The 22,839-nt window shown below is 36.0% G+C and overlaps 3 protein-coding genes and 1 pseudogene across 4 annotated transcripts; 2 read left to right on the top strand and 2 right to left on the bottom strand.

The window, feature by feature from the left end:
- Positions 1-31: 31 nt before the first annotated feature.
- LOC125221869 (clathrin interactor EPSIN 2-like) lies at positions 32-9,303 on the bottom strand. Of its 2 annotated transcripts, none has more exons than XM_048124181.1 (14): positions 9,148-9,303; positions 8,607-8,689; positions 8,236-8,287; positions 7,970-8,049; positions 7,807-7,885; positions 7,503-7,586; positions 7,265-7,410; positions 6,197-6,550; positions 3,351-3,392; positions 3,156-3,263; positions 2,867-3,078; positions 2,084-2,259; positions 904-1,852; positions 32-828 (listed from the first exon to the last, which is right to left on the bottom strand). In XM_048124181.1, exons 2-14 carry the CDS (start codon positions 8,639-8,641, stop codon positions 353-355), a joined length of 2,793 nt encoding a protein of 930 aa, XP_047980138.1. In that variant the 5' UTR covers positions 8,642-8,689; positions 9,148-9,303; the 3' UTR covers positions 32-352. The 2 variants fall into 2 exon arrangements, with proteins under 2 accessions (XP_047980138.1, XP_047980137.1); XM_048124180.1 differs by having other exon boundaries at positions 2,867-3,081; positions 9,148-9,302.
- Positions 9,304-10,936: 1,633 nt separating this feature from the next.
- LOC125219696 (perakine reductase-like) lies at positions 10,937-12,769 on the top strand. Its single transcript, XM_048121738.1, has 6 exons — positions 10,937-11,066; positions 11,415-11,585; positions 11,677-11,880; positions 11,957-12,112; positions 12,202-12,298; positions 12,384-12,769. Exons 1-5 carry the CDS (start codon positions 11,007-11,009, stop codon positions 12,229-12,231), a joined length of 621 nt encoding a protein of 206 aa, XP_047977695.1. The 5' UTR covers positions 10,937-11,006; the 3' UTR covers positions 12,232-12,298; positions 12,384-12,769.
- Positions 12,770-13,396: 627 nt separating this feature from the next.
- On the bottom strand, positions 13,397-14,306 carry LOC125220413. Its single transcript, XM_048122587.1, has 2 exons — positions 14,062-14,306; positions 13,397-13,964 (listed from the first exon to the last, which is right to left on the bottom strand). Exons 1-2 carry the CDS (start codon positions 14,304-14,306, stop codon positions 13,397-13,399), a joined length of 813 nt encoding a protein of 270 aa, XP_047978544.1.
- Positions 14,307-17,963: 3,657 nt separating this feature from the next.
- LOC125220414 lies at positions 17,964-19,351 on the top strand (annotated as a pseudogene).
- The last annotated feature ends 3,488 nt before the right edge of the window (positions 19,352-22,839 follow it).

The following is a 22,839-nucleotide window of genomic DNA, read 5'->3' on the forward strand; positions in this document are numbered from 1 at the left end:
TACTGTACTATCAAAATGGTGCATAAGAACATCACAAAAAAATTGGCCACCTGAGAGAGGTAAACCTAAATACTGATATTATACAAGATCAATAAGCAACAACTATATTACTATGGGGCACGTACAGTAGCTCATTGCGACCTAAAAATATATCATATAGAAAACAGAACCCCAAAAAGAATTAATACACATGTTACACACAGCCAACATAAAAAGTTACAAGTGAACATAAACTTGTTGGTTGCAATATCTGATTGTCAATTGACGTTTATGGGTGGGGACTCATTTTCTCCATAAAATAAACCAGCAATATCACCTCAGTTTACCATGGTTCTATGTAGTGGTTCTAAGCTCATCGGTAGCCACCATATGGTTGTTGGCTGTAGTTTCCAGCTCCCATCATCGGAATGTAGCTCCCAGGTACAGTACTTCTAGGAGGATGTCCCATAGGTTGTTGTGTGTTCATCCCCGGGCCCATACCTATGTTCATTCCCATACCCATAGCTCCCGGCATGTTCATACCTACACCCGGTCCCATCCCCATCCCTCTCCCAATCGGTTGGCTTCTCCCATAGCCACCCATGCCCATCCCTATGCCCCCACCAGGTCCACCTGCCATGTTAAAATTCCCAACAGAACCCATCATTGGGTTAGGCTGAGGCCTTAGAGAACCAGCACCAGCACGTCCAATCCCAGATCCGGAGCCCATTGCTTTGCCCATGGTAACTGTAGATGCTACAGTAGTTGCTGGTTGTTTTTCCATCCTTTTCTCCTTGCGATTTAGGGCATCAAAATCAACTCCTATATCAGCCAGTGGATTTGTTTTTGCTGCATAAATTTCAATAATGATTTAGGCTCAGTGATGAAATGTGCTCGGTCAGAAAATGAAAATGCCAAACTTACATCCAGAAATATTTAGATTGACCAGTCCGCGGCTCAAAGTGTCAGCCCAAACAGTGGACTTAGTCTCAAACTTGTCTGCGGATGGTTTAGGAGCTCCAGCAGAAGAACCTGTTGAAGCTTGAGTAACTGACACTGGAGCCACAAGACTGCTTGATTGTACTTGTGGAGCTTGAGAACCACTTTGTGAAAGGAAATTTTGATTTGTAGCAACTCCTGTGGAAGTAGGAGGAACCATGTACCCACCAGATGGGGCCGCAGCCATTGATTGGTTTTGGTAAGCTCCATAAAAGTTCGAGTTTGGCTGATTTGGCTGCATAGAACCACCTTGAGAATGAAAACCTGAATGTGGTGCCTGAGCAGCTTGACCAGAAAGGGTTAAGGCCATGGTTTGAGAAGGAAAGCTTGCTTGTGGAGTAGACTGTGTTGGTTGAGGATAATTCACTTGTAATGAAGGCTGACCATGTTGAGGAGGAAAACCAGTAGGTTGGCCAGGTTGTGCTTGAAAACCATTTTGGGGTGCATACTGACCAGTTAGAGATGGCTGCATTGTGGGTTGATTGGTTTGAGGTGGAAATCCGCTGTGAGGCACAGATTGGTTTGGTGCGGCTTGGTAACCAGTTTGTGTATTAACAAAAGATTGGGGGGCCGAGGGCGGTAGAATGTCTGCTAATATATCAATATTTTGGCTGGTAGTTGATGACTCCTGTTGTGGAAATGATGTGCCTGAAGTGGGTGGCATTCCAAAAGGACCCGACGGCATGTCTGTTGCATTATACAATGCACCCCCAACTTCAGTTGCTGGTTTCTGAGGAGCTGAATCAGGCACATTGAGGCTCTGATTGGAATTTGCAGAGAAGGAATTAGAGGATGTACTGATCTGATGGTCAGTTGGTACACCAGTAGATCTAATAGCTCTGAAAGGACCATCACCAAATGGATCATCGAAAGGCTGAAACAAATTCAGGAATAAATGGGGTCAAATTTCCATAATGTTCACACCAAAACCACATGTCCAGTTCACAGTAACAAGCAAAAGGAATTTTTTTTCCTGGCCCCATTTTCATCATTCTGATTTGGCATGTGATATTCTCACAATTAACCACTTCACTAGATGTATACACTACAAAATTGTTTGTACACAAAACATGTCATCAGTCAGAAAGCAATATCAGTAAATTACCTGATTGTTAGTCAATGGTGGTGGCGGCCCACCAGCAAATGTGGGTCCAGAGGTAAAGCCTGCACTTGGTTTAGCTTCAGATTCAACATCAGGCTGCCCAACAGGCACGAGAGCCAGCAAATCCATTTCCACAGCAGATGAGGCAGGAGTTATGCCATTTGAGATAGCAGGGGCAGCTATATTTATGAAAACAGAAAATAGTATGAGCCCAACATCTGGAACTTGCCAATAGCATGTAAATAAATGGAAAAAAATCACGAGTCCAGAATAAGTAGTACAAAGAAATCATATGACGTCAGATCACGGAGAAATAGCATCTAATATTTCAATTTTATATTTTTTGCGGCCAAAAAACAAACAAAATCAATTATTCATCAAAAGTTACATTTAATAGATTTTATGCAATAATAGCAATAAAAACGAAACTGAAATTTCAACTACAGTCATTAATTTTAAATGCCTCCATCGTGACCAACATAGAGTGACTAAAATAAAATTCCAAATGAAATTATGACTGAGAAAGCAACCTATATGAGTTAAAATAATAATATCATTTAGATACACCCTAACTATTGCAAGCTCAATCAAAACATTGTCTTTTAACCAATAATGAATTATAATCTCAACAACTACAAGAGTCTATGGCATGACAGACATCTGGAAGCACCATCAATCCAAACAATCAACATAGTCCAGGAACTAAAAAGAACATTAAGAAATAAAGTGAAGTACAGCTCTAAGAAATAAAGTGAAGTACAGCTCCAAGCATTACTAGATCTTTACCTGAAAATGAACCTCTAGGATCAAATTCATCAAATCCATCAACTTCCCTGTTGCTATGCTGAGCTGTAGTCTGAATTAAATTAGGAGGGGATGCTAAAGCAGGAGGTGAGGCAGGAATAGGGTGTGGAGCAGCTGCAGTTGTATGGCTTGGGCTAGCATCTTTGGAGGAGGAAGCTTTTGGGGCATATGCTTGTGAAGATTCTCCATCCCTACTACTGATATGATGATATGGGTTCAGAACTAATGCACTACTGAAAACACTGGAAGGCAAATATATATGAAATCATACCTTTCATTGTATGAAGGACTGTGGTTTCCAGTAATGGCATCCTCATAACTAGGAGGTGCACCAGCACTTTGCCCAGAATATCTACTTTCAAGCTTCTTACCGGTAGTACTGATTTAAAAATCAAACAAGTTAGACATCTTCAGTTAATAATCATTTCATAAGAACACTACATCAAAATAGATCAATTGAACATACCTTCCATCTTGAGCTTGCTCGTCAACTTTTGTACCACTTCCTCTGAAAAGGAAAAGGATAAAATTTATATTTCTATATAGAGGAACTGAGGAATACTTGGTGGGGCCACAAAATTGACAAGGTAGTTTTTCTAGCTACCACACTATTTTAGTGGGCAGAAAACCATTCAAAGGAGCATTATCAACAAAGATTCTGGAGATGAACCTGCTACACATTGTAGCTATTATTATTATCATTATAGAGAATCAATAATGGCTGCCCATTTTCCCTCTGTGGTGACATGAACCCTCAACCTACTGATTAGAAACGTCTTACTAACTATGTTGTCAGCCATATTTAGTACTCCCTCCGTTCTATGTTAATATAGGCGTTTCATAATCTGCACTCATTTTGGAAAAATAATACTTCCTCCATTCCATAGTAGTAGAGTCATTTCATTTTCTGTACTCGTTTTGAAAAAATGATACTCCCTCCGTCCCCAAACAGTATGGACTATTTCCTTTTTCGACCGTCCCTAAAGAGTATGAGCTTTCTAATTTTGAAAAATTCAAACAACATACTACCCCTACACATCATTTTATTTACAACTTATACCATTACCATTAACACTTTTACCATTATAATCATGTGGACCCCACTCTCCACTAACATTATTTCCACTACCCTTTCTCTCTCTTACTTTTCCCCTTATTTATTAAATCCCGTGTCGAACCCAAAGTTCATACTCTTTGGGGACGGAGGGAGTAATAAATAGTTTCAGTGGAGAGAGAGTAAAGTAAGAAAGAGAACAATGTAGAGAAGAGTCTTATCTACCGTATTCTCTTTCTTACTTTACTCTTTCTCCACGTTAACTATTTATAATTATTTTTCTAAAACGAGTGCAGATAATGAAACGCCTCTATTAACATGGAACTGGGGGAGTATTTAAGTGTTTGCATAAGGTGCTTTGACAAGTACTCAAATCTTAATTTCAGCAGCAAGGTTTCGTTTCTCTTCTACTAGATGTCAAGTCCTATTTTCAAAGAAAATATCAAGCAATAATTATAGGTAAAAGATGTCGGTGCAGCCAAAAATCCATGGAGCCCGAATAGCCACTAAATTTAGAGGGTTAGATTTGGAAATTTCTAACCCGGTAAAATTACAACAGATCAGCCCGTAACCTAAGTAGGGCATGACCTGGAACCTGGCTCAGCAGGTTAGATATAGGTGTAATGTTCTTCTCCGTGAAACTGATTGGAGACTTGAATGATGATAGTTAAAATATAAATAACTATTCAAAAAAGTTAACTTTCTATTTTATATTTAATACACATAGAGTTAGATTTTTAATTTTTATTGATATAATATAATACTAATAGATAATTGAATTGAAAATTCAAATTCAGTATAAGAAATCGTCTTAATTCCAAAACAAACTTCAAAATTTATCAAAACGTGTTTATGTTCCATTTTAATTTTACAAATCTTGAACTAAATTTTCAATGTCAAGATCCATCATGACCTACTATATATGTTAAATGATTCAACAACTCAAGATTTATCAAACGTCAGTCATATTATATGTCATCTTCTTTTTTCACAAGTACTAGTATTTAATAGTTTTTGAGTTAAAGTATATATTCCGAAAATTCTAATGAAATGTTTTACATTCTATAAATATGAGTAATTTTCATCATTATACATTAGAAAGATCACATGTTAACATGTTAACACTCCATTAGCCCGATGGGCTGGGCTAGCCTGCAACCCAAGTAGGGTTGACCCGATTGAAATCTTATATAGGTTTGTTTCTATATTGCACACACCAGTATTGGCAAGGCAAGACATATGCTACTTTGTTGAGGAATATTTTACATGTTTTCACCAACTCGTCCAACATAATTAGGTTCCTCAATCTTCACAACAAATATTGAAGTTTGCAGACTAGTAGGTCGTTGTATTTTTAACCATTGCATTTCTACAATCCAAATGGCCAACTATATAAGCTTAAACGAAAAGGTTTCACGTTGAGGAATATTTTAACACACTTCCCATAATGAAATCAACTTTAAAAGCACTTATAATAAGCCTGAGTTAAAAAGATTAAGCTGGAGAAACATTTATGAATAAATTGTTTTCTTCAGACTCAGCAAAACATTTTAGAAGTCAAACACACATTTTAGGCCAATCGATACTAAAATTTTGGCTCAGTTATACTCCCTTCGGGGTTTAATGTGAAATTGGTAAAGTAGGAGAGAGACAGTAAGAAAGAATGATTGAAGTATTATTAGTAGAGAATGAGAGCACCTCATTAGAAAGAAAAACTTACTAAAAACAGAAGTACACTAATTTTGATGGATGGTCCAAAATGGCAAAACTGTACAGTTTTTGGCGGACGGTACGTGGGAGTATTATTCAACATTGTTCATAGCCTAATATTTGATTGACATTTTAGTTCCCTTAACAACTACTTAAAACAGATCTCAACACAAACAAATACTCTCTGTTTCCTAAAAGTAGCTTTCCTTTTTAGTTTGTTTCCTAAAAATAGAAACTCTCCATTTTACGAAATGGACCCCACAATCCACTAACCCTAATTTCACTACTTTTTCTCTTCCTCTCTCATACTTTACCAATTTTTTCTCTTCATCCCTTTTACTTTACCATTTTTGCATTAAAACTTGTGCCGGTTCCAGAGTTCTTATTTTTAGGAAAAGGAGGGAGTATGTTTTTATTACTTTCGGGGCTAAATTTATCACAATTGGTAAAATCACTCTTTTCGTAGCACGGAAAAGGTCCAATCTGGCCACCAAGGAAATTAGGTCCAAGAAATTTACTGATTATGAGAAAAAAGAGACTCGACAAACCTGGATGAATATTGGACATCAACTTCATTTGCAGGATTTCTATCTTGATCAGCACTTCTACTTCTTGACCCATAATTATAATCATCATAGCTTTGACTTCTTTCTTGGTAGTCATCATCCTTGTACCCATCTCGGCCAAATCGCTGCTCATTATCTCTACCATATCTGTCACCATCACGGCCATATGATTCTCCATACCGACCATATCTATCCTCATCTCTAGAACCCCATTCTCTATCTCTCCCATAGCCATTCCTATCATCATCTCGGTTTCCATATCGATCATCATCATATTTGTCTCCATACCCTCCAGAGCCAGGATGGTACATACCACCGGTAGGAGTACTACGGAATCTGTTGATATATAATGTTTATAAAAGCAAGTACACAGCTTTACCAAAGATAAACCATATAATATATTTTGGTTTATGATAAGTTGCAGCATGATTAGAAAAATAATTATGTAATACAAACACACAGACAAGTAAAAGTTGCATAAGAACCTAAACAATATGCAAAGAGAAGGCAGATGAACAAAGAAAATATGGAAAGAAACAAAAATAAAATTCTAAGAGATAAATTAACTTTATGTATACCATGAATTTGTTTTTTCTCTATTGTGCAGGAAAAAAAAACACATAATTGCACCCTAAGGAGCCCATAGAACAGGGTTGGCACAGCTCCCTGAAAGGCCTTGGTCACATGACTGAAACTTGAATACGAGACTATGAGTCAATTTAATACAAAGATTATGCTTGAAAAAATTTCATTTACAAACGCTACCCGAAGTAGATTCATCCCTTAAAACATTAATAAAAGCATAGCTATGGAATTTCAAAATCTATGCCTCAAAATGGGAGATGTTAAGCCAGATGAAGCATATTCAAGGAACACTTATGCATACATACATTTAGTAACAAACGAATCTTTGCAAATAGCCAAATACAGCCTTCAAATAGCAAAATAACTACCGAAAATAATAAGTCATAGTACAGAACCTAATATATATATCATTAAGAATAAGTCGAAGAAGCAATAGGAGAGTATGTACTATGTTGTGTTACTTACTTGTCCCTGTTAGCAGCAGCCTTCTCACGAACCTCTTGTATCCTTTCCTTATCATTTACAAGAGCTACTATGCTCTGAGATTTCTTTCTAACATTGTTACCCTGGTCTTTTCCACTGGAATCAATGTATTGGAAATCGGACAATGTCTGTGAAGAGGAAAAGATAGAAACACCACCCATCAACTTACAGCCAAGGTGAAGCTCTATAAGGAAATAGTTTAAATAATAAAGAAACTAACTGATATTTGGTATGCATGTTCTTTGATATCATCTATGACACGCTCAGACCCATGGGCTATTAGGTATTCCAAGACAATCAATGCCTGTAGAGAAATCAGCAAAAAAATATGATTTGGTTGTTAAAAATGGTGGCAAAAAAGTAACATCATTAAAATATTCCAAAACAGGGGTATCAGAAGATGAATCAGAGTTATCTCCCTATATATGGAGTTGATGCTTTGGAGCTCATGAATGAACAAAATAAGAAGCTAAAACATTAAAATGGTTACCAAAAAGGAAATCTCAAATTAAAGAAAGACAAACCTTGTAGACATGCCGCCAATTTTTTCCAGTATCATTTATACGCTTCCATATTACTGATATGATCATCTGATACTCGTGACTGTTAAAAAGCAAGGCTCAATACCATCTACATGAAAAGTAACCCAAGTGAAGTATATTGAGACTTGAGTCAGCCTATACTTACTAGTTTCTAGTCGCCTGAGCAATATCAGCAAGAAGGGATCCATGAGGACCCCAGGGCTCATTGCTAGTTGCGTCGAGAACCTGAAGGGGGGGGGGGGGACAAAAAAAACAAGCACCACTTAGTTAAAACCACTAACAAGAAAAAGCTACACAGCGGCTCATTATTACAATCATATTTTAAAAATCACAATCTGGCCAAAATCAATAGAAAGAAGAAGAAAAAAAGATGTGAAGTACAAAGAGAAAAGTCATTCAAAAATAAATTACCTTCTGTTCTATTGAAGGGACCTTCAGAACTTTCTTGTTGACCCCTCTCTTACTGCAAGATGACGAACAAAACATTCCTAAGAAAATGTTTGCCAGACCAAAACTAAGATATGATCTAACTAAATCACCGCAATATCTAAGATTCTGAATGGTATATCTAAATAAGTTGTGCTTGTGCAAGCTTGATAGCTCAACAATTCTATATTCAGAGTAGCCTCCTAACACCTTCTTCTATAATCTAGACACTGGACTACTGGAGAAATTTGAGTGAAGATAAACTGGTAAAATAATAGTGGTAAGACGAACCATGAAATAAAGTGTAAACTGCGAAGACAGCATATTCAGTAAATAAAGTTAAAAGAGAAACTGACATGTCACGGACAGTTTGATCAAAAACTTTCTTCATTCCACCCTTGCCTGAGAGATGCCGAATTAGCTAACTCGATCAACTTGCCTGCACAGCAAAAAGAAAATAGTATATTTCAATAAAGCACAAGAAAACATTTTCTCTTCAGTGAATCACAAATGCAAGGTTCAAAATGATACAGATCAATTTCAAAAAAAAAAAAAAATCGTCATTCACTGGAATCAATTAGAGCACATAAAAGTGAAGTCCAACAAGCAACAATCTTTCTAAAAAAACCTACCACCAAAACGGGATACCAATCGACGGAAGAAAAATAACAAGGAACAGTCATAATCCAATAACAATGCAAGTAAAACAACAACAAAAATCCCCTAATAAGCAAACGATTCCCTCTACATATAATAAAACTTTAATAGAGATCCAAAACATCAGCTACAATCAAACAGATAAGTAATAAGCTGGATTCAATGGATACAGATTACAGAAATGAGATCTGGAGCCGCATAGAGTGAATTGAAGTAGTAAATACGATAAAAAAAACACGCCTGAGAAATTCACAGCCTCCTTCAACGTATGCTAGATCTGAAGATACGGCGTTGATGAATTGCTGACGAGATCGAGTGGGGGGGATTGCAAGATGAAATGAATAAGGAAAAACAGAAGCTTCCTGTAGAAAATTCGTCAAATTGAGTGGTTGGAATTTTGAAATTCTACAAGTAAAACTTAAAATCACTGTGGCAGCAAAATTATCAAATAATTTACAGCTACATCAAGCTGTAGCCAGCGCAATTTACACGTTCAGAAACTATTTTTAAAATATTTAAATGTTGAATTGCTGATACATACAAAAACAATATAATGAAAAATTTTGGTGACTATGTATAAATAATGTTTGTTTTCCAAAATCTTAATTTCTTTCTTCTAGAATAAGAATTTTATGCATGATGAGTGTAATAGTGATACGTAGAATCAAATCGATTAAGATACACAAACATTTTAACGCACAAATAATCACAAATATAAACAAGATAAATAGAGGAATGCGATTTCACTATATTTTCGAATACAATTTACGTTGCATCATTGTGGTCATGTATTTCTTCAAAATACGACATTTTGTATATAAAAAGGATAATGACTTATTTATTTATGTATGCTATATTTTGTTATTGTCATTCAAATTAATTTTTTGTAAATTGAAAACTCCCGCTTTAATAATAAATAAATATAGAAGTATAGATATATAGAATAGTACTAGTATTAAGTTGAAGCCAACTTGTATCTATTTTAAATGGCCTTTAAACTGTATAAATATAATTGTATTTATTTGTTACTTATTTAAATGCTATTAGCCATATTAGTTTTGGTAGAACGTGCAATAGTGACATTAATGATGCTATATCGTATGATGCAAAGGGGATCATAATGCTCATAATAATGCTGTCAACTTTTCAATAAAAAAAGCTTCCCTTTTTAATCAACTAAAGTTCAATGTGCCATTCCATTGATAACAATAAATAAAATAAATGGAATCCTTTGTTGCTTGATAAAATTCTAAATTCATTTGTACACTTTTGTTTCTTTACAAATTCATTGGTACCATACCAAAGCAATAAAAGATTCCATTTAGAGTGGCATATAGAACTTTATGAAAATTATGCTATTGTAAATTTGGACTCTACTTTCTTACGAAAGGTATATCCCTCTTAAAAAATAGTATCTTTATCAATAACGAGCTTTTTTATACTCCATTTTTAAATTTTAGAGTAGCATGTGGGGTTAATCCCAAGTTCATTCTGTTTACTGGTCGTTTGGACATTCTGAAATAACGAATATTGTGTTTATAAGCATTACGTTGAGGTTCTAATTAAGTATGTTTATACTTTACTTTCAGACAATATATACATCTATTTATTTGTTTTCTTGAAATTTAATTCAATTCATTTGGATGATTTGAGTCACTGTTGCAATTTGGCTATCTGCCTTTCATCAAGTCGATCATATTATATCATTAATGAAAACCCATTATTGGATGTGATTATTTCATTTAATATGAATGCCAAACTGTTGAAGTGAAATGCATTTGATCATCTTTTCACATGAGAAAAATAACATACTAGACAAATTTTATCTGTTAAAAGAGGTCAATCTATAAAATACTACACTAATTTGTGAGTTTGAAATTTCATGACTTATAGCTAATACTGACAAATATAGCTAAACTATAATTCCTAATTAAAAGTAGTTGCCATGTCTCTACCAACAATGTTAAATATATTGATTAGTAAACAAAATGTCCTCTTCATGTCTCTACCCAATTAATGCTATCATCATCAATTTCCTTTATATTCTATCTCTGTCACTTATACTTAACTTCAAGGAGAGAGTTTGGTGGGTGAGAACAATGGAGCACAATTCTGGGATTCGAGTGCCAAGGGTGAAACTGGGCTCCCAAGGTTTGGAGGTAACTAAAGACAAAAAGTAGCAAATTTTAGCTTCATCGATTAATACATTATACATATATACAAGATACAATAGATTCATGCTTGTTGTTTTTAACTATGAATTTGTAGCTATATGGAAAGTAATTTGTTACTCCGTATTTATTTTCGAATTCCACTTTTCTTCATGAAAGTATTCTTTGGAAATAAATTTGTTAGAACTCAATCTTAGAGTATAATTAATGATTGTGCACCCTATTCAAGATTGTGATGTAAAAAAAATTATCAATTTGGTGATCAAGAAATTTCATAACCCCACACCCTATATAGCATGAAAGAGTATTCAAATGATTACTCATTTTGTTGATCAGGTGTCTAGACTGGGGTTCGGCTGTGGGAGCCTCTCAGGCATACTGAATGCTCCCCTCTCCCATGAAGTCGGGGCCGCCATACTGAAAGAAGCATTCAACAAAGGCATAACACTCTTTGACACTGCTGATATCTATGGCCAAGATGGTGACAATGAGATTATGATTGGGAAGGTAACATAACACAATAAAAAGCATTCATTCTCTCTTCAAAATTTCAATCTCTTCACTACTTTTACTTATTCCGCAGTTAACTTGATGCAAGGCTCTGAAAGATCTCCCTCGCGAGCAAGTTCAGCTAGCAAGCAAATTCAGCATCTGTATGGCCGACATGAACCATGTTGAGGTCAGGGGAGACCCTGAGTACGTGAGGCAATGTGTTGAAGCCAGTCTCAGGCGCCTCGACGTGGATTGCATTGACCTGTACTACCAGCACCGCGTTGATAAAGCCGTGCCAATAGAGGAAACTGTGAGTAGTTTCAGCTCAAACTTATTAAAACTTTGCCAACCAAGGCGTGTCTTACTTACTTTTGGCATTGTTGAAGATGGGGGAGCTAAAGAAGCTAGTCGAGGAGGGGAAGATACGGTACATTGGGTTGTCTGAAGCTAGTGCTGGCACGATCAGGAGAGCACACGCGGTGCATCCCATCACTGCAGTGCAAATGGAGTATTCTCTTTGGAGTCGAGAGATCGAGGAGGATGTGATTCCACTTTGTAGATTAGTCTGATTTCTTTGTGGATGCAAAAGCAAAGTATTTTATTGTTATGCATGTTTTTTTTTTTTCCCCAGGGAACTTGGAATTGGTATAGTAGGCTATAGTCCACTTGGTCGTGGATTTTTTGGTGGAAAGGGAATGGTGGAGAGCTTGCCATCCCAGAGCCTCTTGGTAAGGAAATTTTTTATGTAAATGGGTGCAAAAGACTTACTCTCATTATGTGATGTTGTTATTGTTGACGTTGTTGTTTTGTTAGGCATTGCATCCGAGGTTTACGGGTGACAATCAAGTAAAGAACAGAGGTATTTACACCCAGTTTGCCGGCTTAGCTGCTAAGCATTCGTGCACTCCTCCTCAACTAGCTCTGGCTTGGCTTCTCCATCAAGGCGACGACGTTGTTCCCATCCCATCAACGACCAAGATTGAAAATCTTGAAGCTAACATTGCGGCGATGGGGGTGAAGCTCAAAGCAGAGGAATTGAGAGAAATAGTTGTTGATCAAATTGGTGGTGATAGGGAATATGACATCTTTTCTAAGTATACTTACAAGCTGGCAGATACCCCCACTGTATGACCACTTACATAATTATTGAAACAAAACTGCGTTTAATATTTAGGTATATGGATATTTTATTGAGTGAACTAAATTCAAACGACATGAACCATAAGGGCATCCACAATGGGCCCTTATAGGGCGTCCTATGCACCGCCACATCAGAATTTTATCCTCCTACCCTTCCACCTGTAGTGGGACTCCCTAAAGTCCGCCCTAAGCATTTTATTTATTTGATATTTTAAACACTACAAAAATTGAAAAAAACAACTTCATTTCATTGAATGTTTAAATTACACTACGAAAAAAAAACTACAAATTCTCAATGGCGGATACGCTTCCAAACTTCTTCAATCATGTCGTTTTATGAGTTGAGCAAGGTCTTGTTGGCTACGCATTGAGGTCTGTCTAGCTAGAACCTCATTAAAGCCCATCGGTAATACTCGAACGTGAGGCGGGGTCGCCGTGGTGGAGCTAGATCCACCTTCATCATCACCTAATCGGTGACACTTCCACCTTTAGCAAGATGATGTACGCATACATGACATCGGCAATGACTTCCTTGAACCAGAAACGCGCCGGACCTTTCACTATTGCCCACCGCGATTAGAGCACACCAAAAGCCCGCTCCACATCCTTCTGCGCAGCCTCCTGCTTTGCCGCAAATAAACTCTCCTGTCACCCATTGGGCAGCTGATCGTCTTCACAAAAACAGGCTACCTTGGGTATATGCCATCGGCCAAGTAGTACCTCATATGACATTGGCGTCCGTTGGTAGTGAACTCGATGGCCGGGCCGCGACCCCTGCATTGATCAGCGAAGAGGTTGGATGAGTTGAGGATGTTGATGTCGTTGTTCGACCCCGCTACACAGAAGTAAGCATGCCAGATCCAGAGCCGATGGTCAGCGACGGCTTCGAGGATCATCGTCGGGTGGCTGCCCTTGTATCCACTAGTAAATTGGCCTCTCCACGCCGTCGGACAATTCTTCCACTCCCAGTGCATACAGTCGATGCTCCTTAGCATTCCAGGAAAGCTCTGCACCGTCTCGTGCATCTTCATCAGGGTCTGGCAATCCTCAGCAGTCGGCCTTTGCAAATATGTGTTGCTATAAGCCTCCACAATTCCCCTACAAAAATTCTTTAGGCAATTGCGGCCAGCTTTTTCCGCGACGTGAAGGTACTCGTCGAACATATCCGTTGTGGTGCCGTAGGCCAACTGTCGGGGCGCAACTGTGCACTTCTGCAACGGCGTAAGTCCGGGTCTGCTGATGCCATCTTCCCGACTGGAAGTATTCATCACGTGCCTCCAACGTATGGACAATGCTGACAGAAAGATCACGCTGCATTCTAAAACGGCGGTGAAAAACCGTCGGGCCCCACCGTGGTTGCTCGGCAAAATAGTTGTCGAATAGACGTTGGTGAGCTACGTCGTGCTCGCGGCGGACATACGTCTGACGCCGAATCAGCTGAGGGATCTGCGCCGCCGCCGCCTGCTCCACCGCTTCACGCTCACGCTCCATTTCCGCCAAGCATTCCGCCGCAGCATCATTAACGCAATCGAATAAGGCCCGAATCAAGGCCCGAGTAATGTCTTCCGATGTACTCCAGTCATCGCCGAGGTTCATCTTTTTTAGTGAGGAAGTTGGAAAGTTTGAGAGATAGGAGAGAATAAATTGGGAGATGGGATAAATGGGTGGGGAAATTCGGTGTTTAAATAGAATAAAAATTCAAACAAAATAAATTTTTTTTTGAAAACGCGTTGCATCGTCCGCGGTATCGTCCTCGTCGCCCACAGTGGGGCGGATGATACCGCGGACAATGGATTACCCATCGTCCGCATAGCTACAGTGGCAGACGATAGTCCGCCCGATGCATCGGGCGGACTATCGTCTGCCCCATTGTGGATGCCCTAATAAATAAGTATATACACCCTTTGTCCCATAAGAATATGCAATCTTTCCTTTTTAGTTCGTCTCACAAGAATATGCACTTTCCATTTTTGGAAACTCTTTTCTCTCTAATGTGGTGGGACCCATTCCCAACTAACAATACTTTAATTACTTTTTCTCTCTACCTCTCTCTTACTTTACCAATTTTGTATTAAAACTCATGCCGAACCCAAAGTGCATATATTTGAAATTCTATTTAGATAGGAATAGAAAACAATTGGTACATTTTCACATGGAAGAATTTAGACCTAAAATTCATAAGTTTCTGTTAATTCATTTCGAGATCTAATTGAGATATTATTCAAAGTAATTTCATATTGGATACTAGAACGAGATGTGAGACAATAAAAGCGGATGGTCTGTATATGTGTTTACTTTGATATACCCTAGAAATTATATTTTCTATTCTAGGGTATATAGAAATAGGATCCATTCACCCGAAACTGATCTGCTTCCATTTCTACTTTCCGTAAGCGGGCCCGGGCTTTTTCCAGCTGTTCAATGGCTCCCCCACGCAGTTCTTCTGAATTCCGAATAGTATTCAAAATCCTCTGTTTTCGATTATCTAATAAATCACTTAATGAAAGTAGATTATCTTTCCGTTCATTTTAAAACTTCTATAATCCCTTCCCGAACCAAACATGAATCTTTCGATTCATTTGGCTCTCACGCTCAATTACTTGGGGTAAATTCTCATAAATTTTTTATGAATGTAATGAGCCTATCCTCTTCATAGTCCAGAAAATGAAAAAAAAAACGAATCGAATGCAAAACCAAAATACTTAGAGGACTCTTCTTATGCAGCTTTCTTGATTGCCTCTACGTCGGGAAAATAAAAGGCCACGAATATACCAATTCAAATCGTATACTCTTAGGGTCCCACTACAAGTGAGACATTTCTTATAAATAGTTAAAGTGAAGAGAAAGTAAAATAAGAGAGAAAATAATATAGAAGAGAGTCGTATATACACTATTATCTTACTTACTTTACTTTATCTCTACTCTAACTATTTATTATCATTTTTGCAAAACAACGTCCGATTTGGAGCGCCTCACTTGTAACGGGACGGAGGGAGTAGGAATTCACTTTCTCTCTCCTAAAATAATTCAAAATTCTAAATTTGATAACTTTATAAATATAAATTATATTTTTACAAAAAATATATCAAATTAAAGATAATTTTATGACGATTCCAACAAGATCCTAATTGCATGGTATTATATCAAAAATGAAAAAAATGATAGTACTATTATACGTTTATAAAATGATATAGTGTTTTTGATGTTTGTTGTTACTGTTTATTGAAAAAAAAAGATATTTTTTATGCATAAAATGAATATAATGTTTTTAAATTTTATGTTGTTGTTCATGTTTATTGTAACTGTCTTCTTGGAAAAAATGATATTATACGTTTATAAAATGATATGGTGTTGCTGATGTTTGTTATAATTGTCTTCATGGAAAAATGATATTGTAAGTGCATACAATGATACTTTTGGTGCATAAAATAATGTTTATAAAATGATATGGTGGTATTGATGTTTGTTCTTATTGTCTTTTTGAAGAAATGATACTTTTGGTGCATAAAATGATACTTTTAGTACACTTTACGGAAATTTTTATAAATGATAAACTTGAAATTGAACAAAAAAATCCTCACTTCCTTAAGTATTGCATTAAACCTCTCGTGTAAACTTGACGAAAAAGTTGTCTAAATACTAACGCCCTGAGGAAAAAAAAGTCTATAATTAATGATTTTAGATAATCTTCTTACAAACATAAAACAACGCATTAAACAACATACTGCCCGGTAATTAAAAACACACTATAAAATGAGAACATTGGTCTTAGCTCCATGAGCGGTAGCTTCATAAATGTGAATGGAATGAACTTTGATAACCGAATAAATTATGGAAGGCTCCAAATCATTGAGTAGTGTGTGGAATGGTTCCATGATGTCGACCTTTATTCCTACTAGTATCAACCCCGTGCTCGCACGGCTCATTGATTTTTCTTCCTATTAACTTTATATTGTGAAATAATTTTATGAGAAGATAAATATTATTGTACGGAATTTTAAATCATAAATATATATAACTTGAGTATGAATAAAGTGTGACATTGAACTTTTAATTAAATTTATATATTTAAAAGTTGAGGTGTGCAAAGTAAATTTTAGTTAGGTATGAAAATTTAGAAAACATGTTATAGGTTACATATATTTACTTAATGCAAAGAGAAAAGAGAAAAATTCAATTAGAAAAATTTACACAAATTTACATCCTTATTTTTAGAAGATTTCTTGCTAGTAGTTGGTTCTTTCGAATGTTGTTGTTAGCTCGCTGTTAACGTAAGCATCTTCCGTCTCAGTCTCACTCACTCTTTACTCCTATTTTAGTCACAAGACTCACAACAACCCCTTGTCCTTCCTTCCTCTTTCACTAGACTTTTGATGACTCAGAAGTATGTTAGGATGTAGATCATCGAGGAAGGTAAATTCCATCGTTTTTTTTTTCTATAGTAAGATCACATATTATGAACATAATAACCACACAAAAAGAGTGCTTAAAATAGATGATCATAGAAAATTTAGTGATACAACAGAGAAAATACAATGAGAAAGTGATATAAGCTAGAAATGATACCATAACATACCTTTAGGGCATGATTGGTAGGCCCTAAAATCCCATAAACACACGCAAAAGCCCAAAAAAGGTGGAGCTATCTCACCTTCTCCGCCGTTTGGTAGAGGTCGATTTAGTCGGACGACCCAACACAAAATTCCCGGATCTCTCGGAGATCGACAATAGATTCGTTGATTCTTGCAATTCACTATCTCACAAATTTTGTGGTATTAATTCTTCTCCGCTTCTCCGATTTCGTGAAGTGGAGTTGTATGCCCAAATTGCCCTCCTACTGTTCGTTCTCTACAACACAGAGGCAACACCGGTCATTCCTTGTCGGCGGTAAATTGAGGTCTCCGACAACCACATGTATGCCGTTACACTTATCGCTAATCTGAATGACTGAAGTTCAACACTATAGCTTTATACAGTGCTACACATGAACACATCGACTCTAATTTTGATTTATTTCATGATATGTGAACAGTTACTAGTGAGATCTGAATTGAATTTATAGATGCAATTTCATTATGTGTAAGGTATTTGTCGAGCTTTATTCGACGCAGACTACCCCAGTAGATCGAGTAGCAGGTCGGTAGGTATGAATTCCCCACTCTCTTTGATGGTCAGCCATGATTGATACCATCCCTTTTTGATGCATAGACAATAGTCACTACCCCCGGTGTTTTTCGTACCCATAAGCAAAAAATGGCTGTGATGTTCGCATTTGTTATTGTTGCTTTGTACATTTTAAGTGATCATGTCCTGTACACTTAGCGCTGATGTTGGATATATGGGTGTATGATGTTGAATTTGAAAAGGCTATTTGGTTGCTGGTGTTGATTGTGCAAATTTGTGAGGATATGGTTGCCCATCGATAACCATGTGTGTGTGTGTTGTAGATTTACTCACACCATTACTTTTGCTTCAGACTGCAGACCTGTTGTTGTAGGATGGTTAAAGACAGGAAACGAAAAAGAAAGGAGACGGAGGCCGTTGTCTTTACGGTGGACGTCATTGTCCGTATGCAGCAACAAGATTTGTTTGTTTACTGCAATTCTTGAGTAATTGACTCAGTTTTCGTTACATTTGCTTTCTCAAATAGATTTTGACTGGAATGGTAGCAGGTGAGAAGCATGGCATCAGAAATTTCGTTTGAACCAAGACTTAACCTAGATGATAGTGATGCTGAATATGTGCCCCTTCTCCGGTCGGGAGCATGGGCTGATATTGGCTCTCGCTCGGACATGGAAGATGTATATGTTTGTGCAGAGAACATGATGAATGACTATGGTTTTAGCGGCTCTATGGAGTTTGTAACTCTTTCTATCTATACTAACTTAATATGTTTATCTCTTACTTTCGACATGTGGAATCGTAGCTATTCTTGGATGTGGTAAAGAATCTTGTTTAGGGAGGTTTGTATGGCTAGTATGTAATGAAATATTTTCTGTATTGGTCGGGTTTTTGATGGACATGGAGGGAAACATGCTGCTGACTTTGCGTGCTATAATTTGACAAGGTTCATTGTTGAGGATGGAGATTTTTCCGCAGGACATTGAGAGGGTGTTGTCGTCGGCATTTTTACAAAAGGATGTTGATTTGCTTTTGCAGAAGATTGCTCCACGGATGCAGATCTTGTCTCAATGTAGGTCACTGGTGGTGGCGAATGTTGGAGACTGCAGAGCAGTACTCTGTCGAAGGGGTAAAACGATAGAGATGTCGAGAGATCATAAACTTGTTTGCTTGAGGGAGAGGCATCATGTATATAACGACTTTCTCAACAGGCAGATAAATGTTGCACGTGCATTGGGCGACTGGCACATGAAGGACTGAAAGGTGATGATGTCGGACCACTTACAGTAGAGCTTGAACTCATGACCACGAGGCTCACTGAAGAAGATGAGTTTCTCATCATCGGGTGTGATGGCATGTGAGACGTGTTTCTGAGCCAAAACGCTGTGGATTTTGCTCGTAGAAGACTCCAGGAGCACAACGACTCCTTGATGTGCAGCAAGGATCTCGTGGACGAAGCTTTGAAGAGAAAGAGTGGAGATAATTCATCGGGTGTGATGGCATGTGGGAAGTGTTTCTGAGCAAAAATTCTGTGGATTTTGCTCGTAGAAGACTCAAGGAGCACAACGAGGCTACTGGCATTGGCTTTCCCTTTTTCCACTTTCCTTTCCCTTGGTTTCTTTCTCATTTTTAACTACTAAATTAAACTAGGACTAACATTTATTAATCATTCATTTCCTTAGTTACTTTCTTGATTTAGTGTAGAAAAAAATAAAGCCAAACAATCTCCTTACTAACTTTTTTCACCTTTTTTAGAATACAAAAATAAAGCCAAACAAACTTTTTTTTACCTATAAATCACATTTTTTGTACCCAATGAGATTTTCACCCAAAAATTCCCTCTAAACAAATACATTTTGCCATTTGTGTCATAGAGGATATTTTAGGCATACACAAAACTAGTACCAAAAGTGATATTATAATATTTTATCTCATTCTCCTCACCCTTTACGCTATTATTATTAATAAATATTTATATTATTTTTGAAGTTATAAATTAATAATTAATTTGTTTATTAATATCATTCAATATATTGAATTATTATTATAGTTATAATTATATTAATTATAATAATAATATTATTATTGTGATACTAAAAACTAGTAGTAATTAATAAATAATTATAATATAATTATTTAAGTTATGAATCATATAATATTATAATAAGAGTTAAGGCCAAAATTGATCCTAAATATATGACCATTTTACTTTTTTGGTCCTAAACATTATCTTTTGGATTTTTTGGTCCTGCACATATAGAAATTTGATCATTTGGGTCCTCGTCAATAGTTTCGTTAATTTTCTTAACAGTCAACACGTTTTGCCCAATTTTGACCAGATTAGAATCTTAATTATGATTTTTAAGTCACTAATTTTTTCCTAATTATTTTAATAAATATATCCATTCAAAATCAGAAATAAATAAATAAATAAATAAATAAATAATAAAATGAAATACAAGGCAAACGACGGGACCTCCTCTCAACATCGAGAACACCCTTCAATTTGTAGATTACATACTCCGATTTACTGCCCCAATTTCAAATCCATCAACACATTGATAAAAAAAAATTAACAGGAAGCACGAATTAGGGATTAGGATTAGTGTTTACCTAATGAAGCCATTGTTGTTGAGGTCAGCAGCGAACAAATCCTCCACCGTCATTTCCCGATGCAGCGCCCAATTCGCAATTTTCCGGTGCCTCTTGTCAACCCTAGCCTCCGCCAGGTACAGAAAAGCACGCACCACCACCAGCGTCGACAACAACAGCCACAACGACGCAAACAGCCTCCCCGTTATCGTCTTGAACGCCTTGTCGCCGTACCCCACCGTCGTCACCGACAGGTAAACGGAATCCACCCAATTGAGGCGCTCCACCAGGTGGAGGAACAGGATCCCTATCCCGATCGGAGGTTAGCTCTAGGACTAGGTTTCACCGTCATCTGCCTATTTGCCGTCAGTCGCCGATCGGAGGAAGATTTCGTCGAATTGAGTGAAATGTTGAGAGAGAGAGACGCATTTCATTTTATTATTTACTTATTTATATCTTTCTGTTTTTTAATGAATATACTTGTTAAAATAATTAGGGAATAAGTAGTGACTTAAAAACTATAATTAAGATTCTAATCTGGTCAAAATTGGGCAAAACTTGTTGACGGTAAAAAATTAAGGGAACTATTGACGGAGGACCAAAATGATCAAATTTCCATATGTGAAGGACCAAAAAATCTAAAAAATAAAGTTTAGGACCAAAAAGGTAAAATAGCCATATGTTTAGGATCAATTTTGACCTTAACTCTTATAATAATAATAATTTTAATTTTGTTATTATTATTATTATTATTATTATTTTATAGTAATTAATAACTAATCAATATAGTTTTAATAAAAAATTAATTAATTTTGAATTGTATTCATAATGATATAAAGAGTTGAATACTTTTAGTTAGGTGTTTCAACCCTAAAATGAGTACAAAATAATTTAATAAAAAATATTCAATTGATTTAATTACTTTAAATAATTTATTTAATTAGATATTTTGTTCTTAGTTTATATTATATGCAATTAAATGTATGTATAAAACACTACATAAAAGAATAAAAAGAAGAAAAAAGAAAGGAAGATAAAATACTAAATAGGAAGAAGAAAATGAAGAAAAAAGAAAGAAGAAATAAGAAGGAAATAAAGAAGAAAAAAAGAAATAAGAAAGGATGAAAAAAATCACATGTTTGGTACTATTTGATTAAAATTTTCAAAAATATCCGCCATAACAAAAAAGTCATATGTTTGGTACCAAGGGTTATTTTTGTCATGGGGTACCAAAAACGATATAAAATAAAGACCAGGTACCATACCATTTATGTGCGAAAGTGGAAGATCAGATACCATTTACGTAGTTCACTCTTATATATGTATAGATGCCATGAACAAAAATTGTATTTGTAAGGTAAGTAGCTAGGAATAGTAAGCCTTCAAATATCTAAATTAACAAAATAACCATGGGATGATTTAACTTCTCCAAATTAAAATCTACAAATTTGCACCTTTAAATATAAATAATAATTTTTAAAAAATTGAATAACTAATTTAAAATTTTATTGACGTGTGGAAACTATATAGGGGCATACGTTTTTTCTTATAAGATGAATTTAATATTTTAATTTTTTTTCTATTCTCATTAATAATTCACGATAGCAAAAATGTAACGGTAAAAGAATGATGAGTATTAACTTCTTGATATCAAATTGAGTGTTAAAAAGAAGATAAATGACATTTAATTAAGATAATTTTATATTATTTGATACTTATGAAACTATATCTTTTAACCTAAAATGGCAGTGTATTAATGAGTTTTGATTAAATTTTTAACCTTTATGTAAAACACATATATACTTGTTAAAATGGCAGTGTATTAATGAGTTTTGATTAAATTTTTAACCTTTATGTAAAACACATATATACTTGTTTGGTACTTAAATGAGAGCTTAGCGATTTCCAATGTTCACAAAAATAATTTGTACATAAATTTGTTCAATATATTGAAATAAATTAAGATACACACGGGTGTTAAGATTACGTTGATCCATCAATTTATACGGTGGATTTCTATTTATTACTAACGCTTAACCAAGCAAAACTTATTTCCCCACTCCACAAATGTGATTGGTGCAATATTAAATTATCATACTCCAATTATTACTAATACACTATATTTTATAATAGAAATATATTTTAGGTTAGTATCTCAAAACTCGACTTTTATGATGATGATGAAGAATTAAGAAGCTGGAAGATTTGAGAATTATAAGATTAAAATAGTTATGTGCATATGTTATTTCACATGAATAAGCCGAAGGGGTTGGCAGCGAAAGCGCATGCATAAATCAATTACATAATAATCAGATCTATTTAGCGGATTATTTAGACAAATTCTATTCGCGTAATTATCTCACGTATCATGCCGATAACTCAAATAATAACATGCTTTAAATTAATAGAAACCTAA

The sequence above is a fragment of the Salvia hispanica genome, chromosome 4 (assembly GCF_023119035.1).
Source record: "Salvia hispanica cultivar TCC Black 2014 chromosome 4, UniMelb_Shisp_WGS_1.0, whole genome shotgun sequence".
Classification (NCBI taxonomy): Eukaryota; Viridiplantae; Streptophyta; class Magnoliopsida; order Lamiales; family Lamiaceae; genus Salvia; species Salvia hispanica.

Coding starts and splice junctions, on each gene's coding strand:
- LOC125221869 (XM_048124180.1), bottom strand. CDS start 8,641: ATGAAGAAAGTTTTTGATCAAACTGTCCGTGACAT. Junction 7,886..7,969: donor GCTCAGGCGACTAGAAACTA/GTAAGTATAGGC, acceptor GCTTTTTAACAG/TCACGAGTATCAGATGATCA. Junction 7,587..7,806: donor ATTGGCGGCATGTCTACAAG/GTTTGTCTTTCT, acceptor ATTTCTCTACAG/GCATTGATTGTCTTGGAATA.
- LOC125219696 (XM_048121738.1), top strand. CDS start 11,007: ATGGAGCACAATTCTGGGATTCGAGTGCCAAGGGTGAAACTGGGCTCC. Junction 11,586..11,676: donor ATGAGATTATGATTGGGAAG/GTAACATAACAC, acceptor ACTTGATGCAAG/GCTCTGAAAGATCTCCCTCG. Junction 11,881..11,956: donor CCGTGCCAATAGAGGAAACT/GTGAGTAGTTTC, acceptor GCATTGTTGAAG/ATGGGGGAGCTAAAGAAGCT.
- LOC125220413 (XM_048122587.1), bottom strand. CDS start 14,306: ATGAACCTCGGCGATGACTGGAGTACATCGGAAGACATTACTCGGGCC. Junction 13,965..14,061: donor TATTTTGCCGAGCAACCACG/GTGGGGCCCGAC, acceptor GAATACTTCCAG/TCGGGAAGATGGCATCAGCA.